We start from the raw sequence: 18,380 nt of genomic DNA on the forward strand, positions 1-18,380 counted from the left end.
ACCTTAAGTTTTTCAAAGTGTACGAGTCATTATCTGTTCTGCAAAGAAGTTCATTGTGTCCTTTTTTTGAATTCCACATGTAAGTGATAGCATTTGATGTTGGTGTCTCACTGTGTGACTAGCTTCACTTAGCATGATAATTTCTAGGTCCATCCATGTTGCTAAAAATGCCGGTATTTCGTTCCTTTTAATGGCTGAGTAATATTCCATTGTGTATATGTACCACATCTTCTTGATCCACTCCTCTGTCAATGGACATTTAGGTTGTTTCCATGACTTGGCTATTGTATATAGTGCTGCAATGAACATTGGAGTACATGTGTCTTTTTTTTTTTTTAAGGGTAATAATGCTGTAGTTATTTTATTTTCTTTATTTCTCAAATGAATTTATCACATCTGTAGTTGTGTAATGATCATAACAATCTGATTTCACAGGATTTCCATCCCACAGCCCAAGCACATCCCCCCACCCCCAAACTGTCTCCTCCAGAGACCCTAAGTTTTTCAATGTCTGTGCATCAGCATCTGTTCTGCAAAGAAGTTCATTGTGTCCTTTTTTCAGATTCCACATGTCAGCGAAAGCATTTGATGTTGGTATCTCATCGTATGGCTGACTTCACTTAGCATGATAGTTTCTAGGTCTATCCATGTTGCTAAGAATGCTGGTATTTCATTCTTTTTAATGGCTGAGTAATATTCCATTGTGTATATGTACCCCATCTTCTGGATCCACTCCTCTGTCAATGGACATTTAGGTTGTTTCCATGTCTTGGCTATTGTAAATAGTGCTGCAATGAACATTGGAGTACATGTGTCTTTGTGAGTCGTGGTTTTCTCTGGATAAATGCCCAGGAGTGGGATGGCTGGATCAAATGGTAGTTCTATTTTTGGTTGTCTGAGGCATGTCCATACTGCTTTCCACAGTGGTTGCACCAATGTACAATCCCACCAACAGTGTACTAGGGTTCCTTTTTCTCCACGCCCTCTGTAGCACTTATTGTTTGTAGACGTTTTGAGGATGGCCATTCTGGCTGGTGTAAGGTAGTACCTCAGAGTGGTTTTGATTTGCATTTCTCTAATGATGAGTGATGTTGAACATCTTCTAATTCCTCGTTATCAACATTGTGATCATGATTGCAAATACTTATGAGCACTTGCCATATGCCAAGCACTGTTGAATCATGCTGCTACCTGAGAGAAGTTCAGGTAAAATGAGTGAAAAGTTAAAGATCTGTGGAAAGGATGATTTCTAATTGCTTCCAAATTCCTTTATCCAGGTTACTGGGGTGGGGTGGGGGGGGGAGATGGATCAGGAGCTGTGCTCACCGAGACACGAGTGAATAAGTGAAACTCCCTTTGAGGCCTATACTTCTCCTAAGACTATTTTTATGCCAGTTTGTCACCAACTCAGGGTTAACAAAAGACCTGGGGCCGCTTCTATTTTTTGGAGTCACCTGGTATGTTTTACAAAAAGAAGAAATTCCAGGGAGTTTCTGCTGTGGCACAGTGGGTTAAGAATCCAACTTCAGTGGCTCAGGTCACTTCCATATACTACAGATATGGCCATAAAAAAAAAAAAAGAAATGCCAATAAGGTTAAAAGAAAAGATAATGTTTATTTTTATTTTATTTATTTTTATTTTTTTTGTCTCGTGTCCTTTTTAGGGCTGCACCTGCAGCATATGGAGGTTCCCAGGCTAGGGGTCCAATCGGAGCTGTTGCTGCCAATCTACGCCACAGCCACACAATGCCAGATCCAAGCTGCATCTGTGACCTACACCACAGCTCATGGCAATGCCGGATCCTTAACCTGAGTGAGACCAGGGATCAAACCCGAAACTTCATGGTTCCTAGTCGGATTTGTTTCTGCTGCGCCACGACGGGAACCCTATTTTTTAAAATACAGTGTGGTATACTTATACCTAATTCACAAGATAAATACAAGAGTTATGAAGAATATTAACCTATAGCAGACTTAGAGGAGTGTGATCTAGTTACAGGGCACCACTTAAAGCTGTAAAATAGGAGATACCTTTCAATTGTATCAGGGTTTCTCAATGACCCCACATAAAACATCGTGTGGAGAATATATCTAAAAATCTCAACTCAAGGGTCATTGTGGATGTAGGATCCGATGCCCCCCATCCTCCTGCCCACCAGCCCTTCCTGACCCCAGGTGAGCCCTTCTCCTAGAGACTTGCTTCCTCTAAGAATGTGGTTCTCAGCCCAAATCTCTAAGTGTGCAAAGTACCAACCCCAGATTTCTAAATGTTACTCCTCTTTTTCTCTCCTTTTTCATGCCCTCCCCTGAGTCCTGGCCCCCTGTCACCCCTCCGTGACACCATGACAGCTGGCCTGGCTCTGCTCTCAGGGGCATGGCAAGGGCTGCCCTCCCCTCAGAGCCTTGCCGTCATCACACCTGGTTTGCCCACATGCAGGTTCAGCCAGCAGGGTGGGCGGGCTGACACAGACCCTCCCTCCCAGGGTGTCTCCTGGAGATGGGGGAGTCCAGGGGGCTGCTTTGTACCAGAGGCTCTTCCGGGCATTGGTCCCAGCATCTCTGAGCCACCTGCCCAAGGCCTCAGAGACAATGGAGGGCACCCCCGGGCCTTCTCTCCACAGCCTACCCTCTAGCTCGCTGCCCGCTTCCTCCTGCCTGTCTTGGAGAGGTTGCAGCAGAGAGCTCCATTTGGCAGTGTGGTGGTGCTCTTGTCTATAAATGGAAACATTGGCCTGGCTCCCAGTATAACACAAGATAGGCCTCTGCAGCAGTTATGCAATCTTTGCTGTGATGACTTCATCAGAAACCGGGTGGGGGGCCCGGGGCGCAAGGCAGGAGAAAGGGTCGGTGTGGGGGAAGAGTAGCTCGGGAGAAAAACTCTGGCAGCACTGCCGAAGACAAATCAAAACTCCTTTTTCCCCTTCTTGATTTTTAAATCAAGGAATCAAAGGCAGCAGACATATGGGTAAAAGCCCTAGTTTCTGGAGCAGGTGACAAACCATCTGCAGTCCATGCATAGGGACAGTGGCCACTTGGAGGCAGGCAGGTGCCATTCCTCCTTTGGCGGGGGGGTGGGGGGTGTCTCATAGACCCTGGGCTGGATTTTCTTACAGCCCCACAGAGGAGATAGCCTGTGGAGGCTAAGGACAGTTTTCACTCATCTCTTGAGTTCTTGGGCTCTAAAGGTTGGGCTGGTTTTGGCCGTGCTCTATGGTTTCCAGCCTGGAATGGAGAAGAACTTCAGAGAGCAGGATGGTACCCCAAAGAAAGCTGGCCTAGCTGTTGAACTTGTAGCCAGACCCGGCGGGTTCAAGTTCACGCCACGTCCAGGTCTTGACAGGAAGAATGCCGGTTAAGGATGTCTGTCACACTCTCAGGAGTGTGAGGTAGGCTCTAGTGCAAATAGTCCAAGACACACCCAGAGCCCCTCCCAAACTCACTACATTCCTTTCCTGCTCTGTTTAGCCTAAATATTCTTAGTGAGGTTTGGGGTTGAGGGGGGAGGCGGTGAGGATGGGTTGAGTTGTAGTTTAATGACTCTTGTAAATGTTGGCCATTTAAGTTGTTTCTTTCTTTCTTTCTTTCTTTTGCTACTCGAAATCATTCAGGCTATATAAGATAAATCTTTGCACAATGCTATGAATATTTGCAGCAGATGAGTCCTTAGAAATGGAGTTTCGGGGGCATGACGTATTCAGGTCTTGGACCACTCTGTCCCTCTGCCCTAGAAACCATTGTCCTCTTGGCTCCCGGAGCCATTCCCAGACACCCTGTCCTCTGGGAACCTCAGTCCCCTCCCCAAGCACAGTCAGGTGCTTCGAGCACCAGGTCCTCAGGCTCTGGTCCTCCTGGTAGAAGGCCCAGGGACATAGCTTGTGCTGTTTCCTCTTCAAAGATGCCGTGAGCAGCTCAGGAGTCTCACCCCTCAACAGAATTGTACATTCCTTGGAAACAAGCAAATAGACCCTTTTTCTTTTCTTCCTTTTGTTGTCAGTTGAAAGACTTTCTTTTTTAGAGCATGAAACTTAATATTTAATATTGAAGTAGTGTGCTCATAATAGAAAATTTGAAAGAATGTGAAAATAAAAGTCACTTAGAATCTTCATATAACCTGATTATTCAGTTTTAGCAACTGCTTCTCCTTCCACTCTTAACTATATATTGTAAGTTTGGTTTTATATGTAATTAGATGATCTGAGAAGGAATGATTTTTATTGGCTGCCCAGTATTCATGGTATGGATGTTCCATAATTTATTCAATCAAGCTCCTATTGTTGCACACTAATGAACTTTTAACCAATTTAGAGTTGCTTTGGTGGTCAAATTAATCACAACAAAGGGATCAAAAGGACTCTATAATTTACATCAAAGGCAGAGGAAAAGCATAATTCTCAAAGTTGTGTTTCCACTGGACAGACCTATGCTATGGTACCCTATGTTCAAAGCACTGATAAGGACAAATGGTATTTTTGTTGTTCTTACCCCAAGTCAGTCCTTGAAAACCTGGCCTTCCTGTGGCTGATGGCACTGTCCCATCTTCGCTCTGGATGGCCCCCTTTAACCCTTTCTTTCATCTTCAGTGGATGCTCTGGTAGCCCCGAGAAGCAGGCCATTACAGGGTTATCTTTTTTCCTCCTCTCCAGTCACACATCATATTGGTCCAGGCTACAGTTCATCATAGACAATTAGTTCAGTTCCGCAAATATTTATTCTGTTGCACCTGTGGACCTGGCTCTGTGCTGATGCTGGAAGACTCATAACAAAACCTATAGAGCTTGCAGGAATGTTGCCAAAAGGATACTATCCTACCAGAAGATCACTGCTTATAAGCATTTGGAAAACTGGAACTTTCTATCTCTCCTGTGTACTTAGTAAGAAGCAGTGGTACAGTCATCTACCATGATCTAGATCAGTAATATATCATGGAAGACATATTGCTGCAGGTCAGGGAGCCGAGAAGAAACCCCAAAGCACACCAAAATATTAGCAGGGTTGCCTGCAGGTGTTAAAAATGAATATTGCCTTTTTAAAAATACTTTTAGACAGTATTTTTGACTTTTTCCAGTGATCGGGAGGACAAAGTCAGCAAAACATGCGTTTGTTAAAGAGTCAAAAGTCTGAGTCAAAATACCATCCTTCTCACTGAGAACCTAGAGAGAAAAGCCAAGCTTATAGTCTTAGTCCTCATTATCCTGGGAGGGCAGACAGAACCAGAGGACACAGAACGTCTCCCACCCTGACTTTCTAAAGCTGCATGATCAAGATGTCGCAGCAATGACAGTACAAAGAATAAGCTGTGTGCTGTGCGGTCAGGGTGTGCCAGTCAATGGACCCTCGATGGACCTGAGTTTCTACCCAGGTCTGTGGGGTCCCCTCAATGTAAATAAACTGCTCCTTCTTAGAGGCTGAACAAAGAACTTTCCTAAACCAGGAGTTTGCATCATGGCTCAGCAGTTAGCAAACCTGACTAGCATCCATGAGGACGCGGGTTCAATCCCTAGCCTCGTTCAGTGGATTAAGGCTTACAGTGTTGCCGTGAGCTGTGTTGTGGGTCACAAACGCAGCTCGGATCCCGAGTTGCTGTGGCTGTGGTGTAGGCCAGTGGCTACAGCTCTGATTGGACCCCTAGCCTAAGAAGCTCCTTGTGCCACAGGTGCAGCCCTACAAAAAAGACAGAAAGACCAAAAAAAAAAAAAGAACTTTTCCTAAACCCATTAGCAGACTTGGCGTGGGCCCCAAGTTACTGCCCTTTCAGTAATAGGCTTCCTAAATTAGTAAACTGCTTCAAAATCCGGTCGTCTTGGGGACACAAACACCACATATCATAAAACAAACTTTTTAATCCTAACTTCTTCATTAATCTGCTGAAACAGAGGGGTTTATATGAAAGCCCTATTGGGGCTCTGCTATGAATTTATCATAAGCAACTCTCCAAACCCACAGTGAGAAATTATTCTGGACAAGGGCAAAGAAAACCCTTTCTGCAAAAGAAACCACCATCCTGAAACCACGTTTCTGCCCTGATACTTGATCGACTTCAAAGAGAATTCTAAGGTTTTATTTTATTTTGATTTTTCTTTCCATTTCTGGTTGAATGGTCTAATCTTATGCCCTTTCTTTAAATGTCGAAGTTGATGCCACAAAGGCATCCTAATTTTGGGTATCAGGCAACATATAAAAAATGATGTATATTTTTGTGCTCTTTCAGCTGCATCCTTTGATCCCAATAGAGTTTCTACCTTTTCATTCTATGCTCATTCCTCTCTACCCCCACCCCTCTCCCATTTCTCATTACTCCTGAGTCCTCTTGGGTGGTCTGCTCAGTTTAGACCAGCTGCATGTTCTGGTCAGTGGAAAAGTCAGAAGCCCAAAGACCACCATCAGCTGTGGGACATCAGACAAGTTACTTCACCTCTCAGAGACTGGGACTTTTTTTAAATCATCAAAATGAGTTTACGCATGGAGTTCCAGTTGTGGTGCAATGGAAATGAATTTGACTAGGAACCATGGGGTTGCGGGTTCAATCCCTGGCCTAGCTCAATGGGTTAAGGATCTGGCATTGCTGTGAGATGTGGTGTAGGTGGCAGATGTGGCTTGGATCCTGCGTTGCTGTGGCTATGGCGTAGGCCAGCAGCTGTAGCTCCGATTAGATGCCAAGCCTGGGACCCTCCATATGCCACGGGTCAGCCCTAAAAGGCAAAAAAAAAAAAAAAAAAAGAGTTTACGCGGATGAAAACACTGAGCTGAGTGTTTTGCATACAGTAGGTGCCCCAAGTGTTAGCTATCTTCCATTGTTGCTTCTGGTCTTCAAGTTTGAAGAGGGGACTTTCTTCAAATCATAGCTTTCCTACCTTATACCAGACCGGGGGCCAAGAAGTCTAGTTGTTTGATGCTTCTTCCCTGAGCAAGGAAGTTTAACTGGCCTCACCCTTTCTCAATCCTGGCTGCTCTGCAGCCTCCACAGCAGAGATGCAGGACCACTGACCTTTCTGGAAGAATCATGGCACCATAAGCTCCTTTCAGAACTCTTGGGTTTACATTGCCTGAGCTGCCCTCGGAAATTTTGAGTTTTGTTCCAAATGCAGAAGAATTTTCAATAGAAACCTAAGAAACGCAGCACCCTGAATTGCTCTTGAAAATGCAGGGCTTGCAATCCAGTCAGGGCACAGAGAGTGCTCAAGCCCCAGAATGCAGTTTGTGCCTATAAACCAGGATTATTTGCCCAGGTGTTTCTTAAAATGTGGGTGTGGTAATTCTCAGAGGGCGTGTTAAACTGTTCCCAGGGGCTCTGATTCAGGAGGCCTGCCCCCCCGCCTGAGAATCTGCATTTCTAACAAGCTCTCAGGTGATGCTAATGGTGCCAGTTCTGGAACCACACTTTGAGAAGCCCGGATTTAGCCCATCATGGTTTCCCAGCAGCCCACACTGGAGGTGGGAAAGGTTTCAGCACCTTCCTGAGCATCTTCTTAGCACTTTCTCTCTACAGCTCTTTCAAAGTTTCTCTTGCTAAGGGAGGAGTCCTATGGATGTGATTTTCATTTGAGAAGGTGGAGATTGAGACAGAGACATCAAATGGGTCCTGGAGCCTCCTAGTGCCAGTTCCCCACCCTTGAGCCCCTGGGAGACACAGCCAGATGCCTCCGCACAGCCTCCTGGGGAATGTGGGTTCTCTGCCCTGAAACCGCTGAACTCTTTCCCGGCAAGTGATGTTCTGTGTGAAACGTCAGCTTCCACCTTTGAAAATACTTCGTCCTTCTGAAGCTTAAAACTTGAACAGTGCCTTTGCAGGAGAAAGCCCCCAAAGTGTGAGCTTGGACATAGAAATGTCTTGAAGTATAGAATCTAGGCAAAATTCCGTTTGGGCTGGGAAAAAAATTTTTTTTTTAATGAGTTGATCCACTTCAGTGTGTGAAAAGCCCAGAATTGTTTTCTGGGGCATGCTTTTTGTGTATCCATTGATTTTACATTTTCCTACTGGTGAACAACTCTCCTAGCAGCCCCCAAGCCCTCTGCTCCCACTTCCTTCCAGGCGGCTGGCACACACGGCCTGGCGGGACGGGGATGGGGCAGGCACGGCGCCCCTGGGGCGCTCAGCTGCCACACCGGCTGCAGAGCAGGGCGGAGTTCCTGGGGGCCCTGGGCGGAAGACCCCCCGGCCCCCCGCGCCGCCCCCGCCAGCGCCCAGACCGCCGCGTCGGTTTCTTTGTTAAGGACGCCTGCGCGGAGAGTCATCTTCAGGCCGGCCGGGGGCGCACGGGCCACACTCCTGACTTCTTAGAGTCCTCTAAGGACTTGTAAGCTTACGGGCTCGAGTTGAGAGGCTAAATTACGCCCCAGGGGACTTTTTAAGTAAAATCCTAAATTTCATTGAGGCAGTTTGCAGGCCCTGCGGTGGCAAAGACATTGAGCCCAGGCTCGCCTCCCCGCGCCGGCTTAGTGCAGCTCGGGCTGCGAGGAAGCCCGTCCCTCTCGGCCAGCCGGCCCCGGGGCCTGGGGTGCACCGCTCTCCCTCCCGTCTCGGGTCGCCACCGTCCCCATCACGTCCTCCCGCTCCCGGCCCTTCCGTTTCCTTCCACGGCTTCCCCCACCCCCCACGTGAGATCTCGCTCTCCTCGGGCTGGAAGCAAAGTCGGTAATAAGAAACCAGTTCAGTGTCAGTCGGAGATGGGGGTGGGGGGAGATAACCCCAGAGATACAGGGCAATGGAGAGAGAACTCATTTTGTGTAAAGAGGGCCTCCAGTCACCAGGGAATTCCTGGATTGTCTCAGGCTGTCGTGTGTGATGTCCATCACGCCATGCGAACACCATCTGCTCGATATTATGCTCTCAGTTGCCAGGCTACCTGCTGTACGCAGTAACACTTGACTGCCTGGCTCCACGCTCGCAGCGTTAGCCCAGACGCGCGGGGCGGGGGGACGGGGTGGGGGAGGAAGGCGAGTCATGATTAAGCCATCTGCAAGCTGGGGGTGGGGGACACGCCGCGCGGGCGGAGCGGGCGGAGCAGGCGGGCTGGCAGCGAGGGCCGGGCTGACACCACCATCTGCTGGGGCAGGAGGAGAACAGCAGCTGCGTTCTTGCCGGAGGAGAACACCTGAAAAAAGACTGAAGCCCTAGGCTGCCTCCAGCCACTTCGCAAAGTCCGGGCACCCTCTCATCCCCGCCGGCCGCCTTTTGCCGTCCCCCGCCGCCCTCCATCCCCAAGGAGCTAGTCATCGTTGGTTCGCCGCCAGCAACCCCGGCCCTTCTCACCCAAATACTCTGCATGTTCTTGAAAACACATAAGAGAAATAAAGCTTCCCTACGCACAGATTTATAAATAAACAGCTGGCTGCTCTTGAGAGATATTTTTACCACAGCTGTTTTTTTGAAGTAGAAAACTGCCTCTTTGTGGAAGGTGGGGTGTTTTTTACACCTCCTACCTCTCTCCAGCCCTTAGAAAATTGCTGGGATCTTTTCCCTGGAGGAGAAGATACGTAAAATAGGTTCATTGGTTTTGATCCCCCCCCCCCCTTTATTTTAGTGGAGCATGAGAGCTTTGGGGAGTAATGAAGATCTATGTATTCAATTGGATTTCTGAGGGGAAGAGACGGAATTAAGATTCTGGGTAGAAGGCAAGGGAGGTCGTTGGGCCGGGGGTGGAGTGGAGAACAAGCTAGTAATTAAAACTAAAAATACTGCATCATTTGGCTTCAAGGCATTACATTTCTGGTGACGAAAGCTCAGCCTGGTTTTTCTCTAATTGCACACCCAGTGTGTGTCCTCCTTAGAAACAAGAGCAGTGGCTTGAAATCCTGAAATTCTCCAGACTATTGCTCATTAAGCCTTCTCAGACTGGAGGTTAAAAGCCACCATGTCATATGAAACAGCTAATGGCCTCACCAGCTCAATTTGTAAGGTGAGTCACTCGGTGCATGCGTCTTTGCACTCGGTGTACACCCCTGAGCCTGGGGCTCTAGGTGTCACTGCTGTTGAAGCAGCAGAGCTGGTTGGGGAAGTCCTACAGCTGGATCAACCTAGGCTCACGGATGTTGCACATCAAGGGTGGTCCTTTTAAAAATGTACATAGCCCAGGAGTCCCCGTCATGACTCAGTGGTTAACGACTCTGACTAGGAACCATGAGGTTGCAGGTTTGATCCCTGGCATTGCTCAGTGGGTTAAGGATCCGGTGTTGCTGTGAGCTGTGGTGTGGGTCACAGATGCGGCTCGGATCCCACGTTGCTGTGGCTCTGGCTCCGATTTGACCCCTAGCCTGGGAACCTCCATATGCCTCGGGCGCGGCCCTAGAAAAGGCAAAAAGACAAATAAATAAGTACATGGCCCTTGTCTAAAGGTCTTCAGTGAGAAATCTGAAGGCAAAACTTTTGGGTGGGAATCATTTGGGGAAATACATAATCCAGGGAAGCAGTAAGCAGACTATCACTTTGGGAAGGTATTTCCCCCACCATGCTTTTCAGGTACAGGTCTCCTTCCCCAACCCTGGGGCCCCCATGTGAACGCAGAGCATTCCTGTGAAACCTTTCCTAAGCCGGAATGGCTTAAAGCCAAGAAGAGGCAAGTGCCTTAGGACACGTCTTGCTAAGAATGCGCAAAATAAATAAAGGGCAGATGCTCTCACACAATCCAAAGCTCTGGCAGCTTGATGCTGAGATGCCGAGTGTAGTTCCTGGAGAAGGAGCCTGGTGGCGCCACTCCTGCTGCTGGGACTGCCAGCTGCCTCTGTAATCATTCTCTGCAAAACAAACACCGAACACTATTAAATTTTCACCTTTTTTTCATAAAAGCAGAAGTCCTCTTCAGAGGTCTTTTGGTTAGCAAAACAGGTACCAGTGTCGGGCAAAGTGGTGTAAAGTGAACTTTCAGAAAGTGGGGGATTTCTTTTTGGTCCAGGAAGACAGGGGCCAGAAGTGCTTAGATGATGCTATATCCTGACTTCGTTTGCCTTGATCTTTCTTTCTGGTGCAGAGAAGGCTGGGGAGGCCACACATCGCTACCTGCCGCTCCCAGGCAAGCTCACAGGTCTCACAGGACCAGAATCTCTCAAAGTGCACAAAGATAAACAGGGCCAGCCCAGGCCAGGCCTCTCATAAAATCAGGCTGAAGAAAACCAGATCTTCCCTTGGGTCTCATTTTCTTTCCTGCTCTCTCCTCCTTATCAAAATTGGAAAATATCAAATATACTGAAGTACACAGGAAAAAAACCCATATAACTGTGTTTTTGCTGATTGGCTAATTACCTATACCTCTGTTGTGACTCCGCTTGTTAAAGCGTTAGCTCAGTCAACCATTTGTCTCCAGAGGTGGCAAGAAACAGCTTTATCCCATTGGAAGGAAGGGTAAGATAAAAACAGGTAGCAAGTCTAGGGTGGAAAGAAAAGAGTGAAATATCTTGCCCTCGGCAGGGGTCAGTCATGAAGTAAACTTTTGGGTAGCATAAAGTTGCAGGCATTGTTGAGTAGAAGGTCTTTTTTATGAACATAAATATTTCGTAGCTCTCTAATTGTCTCTACAAAGAAAATACTCAAAGTTTTGACTTCAGCAATAGCACACATTTGAAAAACAACACAGTGTGCTTATGGGAGACATATTTAGTCTGCAGGCAATTCTTTCTTTTTTTTTTTTTTTTTTTTGTCTTTTTGCCATTTCTTGGGCCGCTCCCGTGGCATATGAAGGTTCCCAGGCTAGGGGTCGAATCGGAGCTGTAGCCACCAGCCTATGCCAGAGGCATAGCAACACGGGATCCAAGCCAAGTCTGCGACCTACACCACAGCTCACGGCAATGCCAGATCATTAACCCACTGAGCAAGGGCAGGGATCGAACCCGCAACCTCATGGTTCCTAGTCAGAGTCGTTAACCATTGCGCCACGACGGGAACTCCAGCAGACAATTCTTGAGTGCACACTTGGCATGATGGACCCATCGTCTGGAGAGGCCTGTGCCTGTGGAATGGGTGCTGAATTCAACCCCAAATCAGTGTTCCAGTTCTGCAAGTTCTGGGTCTTCCGTTTACCCTGTGACCTGGGCCACGGCACTAATGGACCAGGACTTCTTGAGCTATTGTTTCCCAGAGGAGAGGAGCACTAGGTTTTTGTTTGGTGTTTTGCTTGTTTTGTTTGGGAGGTGGGCGTAGGGGAGGGAAGAAGAGCACCTGAAGATGCAGTTTAGGTACCTCCCAGCTGGAAAGAAGGGCACGAATAGCTGAGCCCCACATGGCAGAGGGCAGGGGATACAGCACACCCAGGCCTTGGGGCCTCGGATGCAGGGCTGTCTCTCTAGGAGAGGCAGAGAGCAGACATAGCTCTAAGTTTTCAGAGGAAACTATCAGCATGATTCACTGTATCAACAGTGAAGAGGGAGCAAAGCGAAAAGAGGACAAATATGAAAATTCAGTTTGACTGCACTCTGTTTTTCATTTGGGGTAGCTTAAGACTAGGTGGTTCAGATTCCCGTTGTTCACAGTTCCCGCCGTGGCTCAGTGGTTAACGAATCCAAGTGGGAACCGTGAGGTTGAGGATTCGATCCCTGGCCTCGCTCAGTGGGTTAAGGATCCAGCGTTGCCGTGAGCTGTGGTGTAGATCACAGATGCGGCTTGGATCCTGCATTGCTGTGGCTCTGGTGTAGGCTGGTGGCTACAGCTCCAACTGGACCCCTAGCCTGGGAATCTGCATATGCTGCAGGAGCAGCCCAAGAAACGGCAAAAAGTCAAAAAAAAAAAAAAGATTCCTTTTGTTCACGAAGCAAGCTAGTTGAATGCATTAATAACGATTGAAATGCCAGTGCAAATAAAAATAGTATACAGGGAGTTTCCTGGTCATCTAGGGGTTAGGACTCAGTGCTTTCCCCTCTGAGGCCCTGGTTCAACCCCTGGTCTGGGAATGGAGATCCCACCCCAAGCTCCTGCACACTGTGGCCCAAAATAAATAAATAATATGTGAAATTTGTTAACTCTTAAACATCCACTTAAGGTGGTCAATTTCATACATACCTCTATATAATCTTAATTTCCTTCACCCCATATAACTGGAAATAATAACCAATGTAGAAAAAAAAGAATGAATATCCAGATTTTACAATGAAGAACTTTTTTTTTTTTTGTCTTTTTGCTATTTATTGGGCTGCTCCCGCGGCCTATGGAGGTTCCCAGGCTAGGGGTCGAATCGGAGCTGTAGCCACGGCCTACGCCAGAGCCACAGCAACGCAGGATCCGAGCCGCGTCTGCGACCAACACCACAGCTCACAGCAATGCCGGATCGTTAACCCACTGAGCAAGGGCAGGGACCAAACCCGCAACCTCATGGTTCCTAGTCGGATTCGTTAACCACTGCGCCACGACGGGAACTCCCGAAGAACTTTTTTAAGTCCAATTTAACTGGATACAAAAATTTAAATAAATATAGATTTATTCACATTCATTTCTCACCACCTAAATCTCATAAGGGTGCCTCATGGTATGACTGTGGATGTCCTTACACGTGTGCCCACTTAATTCCTGTACCTCTCAGATGGCAGCTTTTCTTTGTTCAGATTAATTATTTGAAATGAATGAATTCAGGGAAATCTTTCTGCAGAATGTTTCGACAGTACATTGCCAGTTACCAGGTGTGCTTGATAGAATGAAAGGAAAGGAAGCATCAAGAAACTAAATCTTATGGTCATGCACCTGCTTTCCCCGTCAGCTCTTTTTCCCTAATGGGCTACACCATTGGGCTGTTACTTCCCCTCTGAGCACAATCAGAGCATTCATTTGAGCTGTGTGTGTGTGTGAGGAGTCCTCTACCGCTTTACCTCCTGTTCATTAATGGCCAGTCCTTAAAAGTTTCCATCATTTGACTGACACGTAATTACAGGATCAAGACCCAGTTCAACCCCCCACATTTAAATTATTCGAGACGTATGAGACTCGATTCTGTTCTTAAAGATGTTGGGAGATTACATATCTTTGGTCAGTGTCACAAATTCCTAATTCTTACCATCAATAGTTCTCACTAGCAGGAATTTTTTTTTTCTTTTTTTCTTTTTTAGGGCTTCTCGGAGGCATACGAAAGTTCCCAGGCTAGGGGGTGGAATTGGAGCTGCAGCTGCCAGCCTATGCCACAGCCACAAAATGTCTCTTCTACTAGCTAGGAAGCCCTCTTGGCTAGGCAGGCAGTAAGGATAAAGATTTAAGGTCAGGACATCTCATTCTAGACTTAAAATGAGCCCCACCTGAGTTAGGAGGAAGGCAGAAAAACACAGCTGAAAACCCAGTTCTTATTCCTTAGCCAGTCCCATCAGAAACAGACGAGACCTGGTCTCAGATTTCCCAGAGCCATGCTCTACACTGTTCCCCTGTAGGCTCTCCAGGCCCCCTGTGCGAAGGCCAGGTTTGAGGGCCACTGGGTTCTTTTTATGGAAATGCAGTGTGGGCCCTTGGGATCCCGTAGGCGTGCAACTCAGGACCTGCCCCACCGCGTTCGCCTGTGCTTCCCTTCAAATGTGGAATTGCGGCATTCTCTTCTCTTCCTGCCCTCCCAGGAGCAGCACCCAGTCGGGCTTCCCCGGACCACGGGCCCCATGCAGTCCTCCGTGCCCCCAGGCTCGGGTGGTTTGGTCTCCGGAGCCGGTCCTACAGGGTCCGGCTTCCTGGGCAGCCAGCCCCCGGCGGCTATCATGAAGCAGATGCTCATTGATCAGCGGGCCCAGTTGATGGAGCAGCAGAAGCAACAGTTCCTGCGGGAGCAGAGGCAGCAGCAGCAGCAGCAGCAGATTCTGGCCGAACAGGTAACACTCGCCCGTGGTATGAATCGGTCGCTCAGCACAGATTTATTGGGCACCTGGTTAAGGGTGTCTCAGTTCATGTGTTTCATCAAGAAGTTCACAATCCAGCATTTCCCCGAGATCACAGAGAAACCTGCGGAATTTCAGTCTTTTGGCCTCAGCATGCAGCGGCTTGGGATCTCAGTTCCCAGACTGGGGTTGAACCCGGGCCCCAGTAGTGAAAGGGCCAAACCCTAACTGCTAGACCACCAGGGAACCCCTAGAACCTGCGGGATTTAGACGTTTCAATGAGTGAGGCCTTTTCTTTAAATGAATTAGTTTGTTCTTAAAAGACAGGTTTGAGCCATCCATTTGAAGACCTATTTGCCAGAGACCTTTCTTCAAGTCTGGCTCTTTTCTTCTGGCCTCTGGCACAGGGGTCTGTGTTAGCAGCCTGGGATGAGGGTGGGGGCAGGAGTGGAAGGGGGCTGGCTCACTTTCTTCATAAACCCTGATATTTCCGGCCTGAAGAAAAAAGAAAATAATTCAGAGAACTTTGTTTCTTGGAGGAGATTGTCAGAAGGCGGGATTGAGGAGAATTTGTACAGAATTGGTCATGAACAATGGAACAGGAACAATAGCAGAATAATAGGGCCCACAGAACTACCTGGAAACCTGAACCCGGGGTCACAGAAAGGGTGCAAACTTGAGAAATTTCCCAGCAGCTTTGAAAACAGCTCAGGAAATCTTTGAGTTAAAGGAAGGCCTAACACACAGAAAGCTTTACCTTAGCCCTCTTTGACCACCCTTGACATATAATGCCTCCAGCTTTGAAAGAAAGCCTCCCCTGCCGGCCGCTCCTCTGGATTTCAGCATGCTTTGTCTTTCGAGCTGCCCACGCCTGATTTGGTGTTATTCCAGACAAGGCCTGAGGCCGTCCACAGGAGGTCCCTTGATGGCTCCTGTAGGGTCTGTCCAGCACATCTCACCCTTCTATTACAGGAGATCTGAGGTTGTCCTCTAAGGCTCCAGGCCCGTGGCTACCCTTCCAGAATGGTCTCGGTAGGATCATAATTTGGGAACTGTATTAGCATCCTCCACCATATCTATAGCAGGATGCTGTGTAGGACACAAGGCACGTTGAGGTCCTTACTTACCAAGAGCAGCCATTCAAAGGGACACCAGTCATGCCCCAAATAGAAAAATTGTACCTTTGAGCACAGATCCCTTATGTTCCTGTTTTCGCTTTTGTTCCCGAACAGCTGTGTAATTATCTCCCTTTTTACCGAGGTCAGTCAGCCGCCTGGCAGCTCTTGTACAAACAAACCTCTATCCCTCTCACCCTGCATAAGGTGCGTGACAAGGAAGCACACTAATCTCTCTCAGACAGTGATGAATGGGGCTGCCGAGGGGATGCTGGGCTCTGCAGAGCTTCTCCTAAGCCAATCCCATTTCAGGTGTGCCTGGTACTTTGCGTGATGGTCTTTGATGCGTGCGCTGTGGCCAAGACTCAGAGGGGAGTCCGGGTAACCAGGCCAGTTGTGGCTGCGCCAGCCCAGGGGTGTCCCCACTGGGGAGATCAGCCAACCCCAGGAAGGGGGAGGGAGGCAGCAAGAACTGCCACGGGATGGTGCCCACAGACCACGAGGTGAGAGGGCTGGACTGTTAACAGCCTGGGACACAAAAAGACAACAGGTTCCTTGGAAAAGACAAGGAAATGGGAAAGTGGACAAAAATGAGTATAATTCCTTTGCGACTGTGTGCCAAAAGCCAAAGAAGGACCAAGGAAAAAACAACTTGCTTTGGGTCACATCTTTTGTTTGTGGTAGGATTTTGGGAAAACCACCTCTCTCGTCATCTGCAAATAAGGTTTTCATCATTCCCCAGCCTTCCACTAATGCTCTCATGAGGAATGTATGTAAAATGCTTTGGAAACTGCACGCACATAGGTGGGCGTCTGTCACGTGACCCTGGTGTCATGGAATGTGAGGGAAGAGCTGCAGCCACATGTGCCAGCCATCCTGTGGGAACAGCCGGAAAGGGAAGCCGGGAGAGGTAGCGTCTCACCTGTGCCTGGAGACCGGGCTTACTGATGCAGGCTGCCTACAGGTCTGCACTTGTTTGGAGAGTGAATGTGGCCACATCAATGCCAAGGTGACTTTCTTGGCCCCACAGTGGCTGTGAAAGTATCCAAACACTTTCAGTTTTGCAAACAGCATATTGGGAACACTTGGGTTTCCTGACAAGCCACGTTGAGGGGAACAGAAGGTTTGGAGGTCTTGCATATCTTTGGGAACTTTCGAATGGTTCTCTGTGGACTTAGAAATCAGAAGAGAGCAGGTTGAAAGCAGGTGTGAATTAACGTTTAATGCGTTCTCCAAGCGCACAGAGTGTGTCAACTCCCATCCATTCAACGGGATCTGGAATTTACATCTGAAATATTGCCAAAGTCCCTTTATTTTATACATGAGGAAACTGAGACCAAGGAGCTTCCGTGATGATATTTTTCAGAAATCACAGAGCTAGAGAGATCAGAGCCAGGACTGGAACCCAGGCTCCCTGACTCCTGACTGACAGCCCACCCCCGGCCCCAGGGCTTACTCCTAGTTGTAAGTGGGACAGTTAAATTCTTACATAATATGAGAAGTTTGGCTGAGGAACAGCTTTTAAGTGCTCAGCTTATTCTCAGTAATGCTCTCATGTTGCTGCCTAAAAGATTAGCATGGGTTCTTGTGTACACTGTGTCTATACAATTAATTCATTCCAACAGTTTTGTGCAAAACACCACAGAATGGGGTGAACAGAGACTGTTCTTTTCTTTGGTTGCCAGAGTGCTGGCTGCCCTTGTCAAGAAAAAGGAAAGAAAAAGAAAATTATAGAGCTGCCCAGGAACAAAAACAAGAGAAAAAATAGAAATAAACACATGTGTTAAGAAGTGGTCAATGTGTGTTATTTTTATAATGAACACTCTAAAGAGCGGGGCCCTTGTTGTATGTTTTTATAGCCCTTGCAGATGAAAGGTGCTTAATGAATATTCAGCAGCTGCAGAAGGAGGTTGCATGACAAGCCGAAGGTCGTGCAGACTCGGAACTAAACCCCTTGCTTTGCTCTTTCTACCTCTTTCTTATTTCCTCTCTCTTTTCGCATGCAGCATGACAATGATCACAATAGCCTTCCCAGTGTATTGGTAAGAGCGGTGGCCATGCAAAATCCCCGTAACTGGAAGAAGAAAAGCTAAAACACAGGCCTCCTGGCTCCTGGTGTATATGAAAACCCACGCAGTTTGCTCAAGACAGTAAATGCCATGTATCTGACTCACGGAGCTGCATTTTGCAGGCAGTGTGGCTTCCTGGGAATCAAAGGAGCGTTTTCTGTAACCCCTGAGAATCCTATCTTCCCATACCCAAAGCATCTCTTTTAGGCCATTAAAAATCAATTGCTTGTCTGTTGGAGCACAGTCCTCACCATGCCGAGGAAATCACGACGGCTGATGTTGGAAAAGCAAAGTCAGAACTGCCTCTCTCGCTACACATCCCTCATGAGCCAGCAAGTCCACACAGCAGAAATGCCACAGATGTTCCCTGGGGATGTTCACAGCAGCAGTATCTGTGACAGCCAGAAACGAGAAGCACCCCACATAACCA

General features: G+C 47.8%; 1 protein-coding gene across 1 annotated transcript in view; it reads left to right on the forward strand.

Moving 5' to 3' along the window:
* Positions 1-18,380, forward strand: part of MAML3 (mastermind like transcriptional coactivator 3) — a 444,013-nt gene that overhangs the window by 404,158 nt on the left and 21,475 nt on the right. Inside the window, exon 3 of the mRNA XM_047798468.1 lies at positions 14,515-14,760. Coding sequence (XP_047654424.1) covers positions 14,515-14,760 — 246 coding nt within the window. The remainder of the gene's footprint in view (positions 1-14,514; positions 14,761-18,380) is intronic.

Source organism: Phacochoerus africanus, chromosome 10, assembly GCF_016906955.1.
Source record: "Phacochoerus africanus isolate WHEZ1 chromosome 10, ROS_Pafr_v1, whole genome shotgun sequence".
NCBI lineage: Eukaryota > Metazoa > Chordata > Mammalia > Artiodactyla > Suidae > Phacochoerus > Phacochoerus africanus.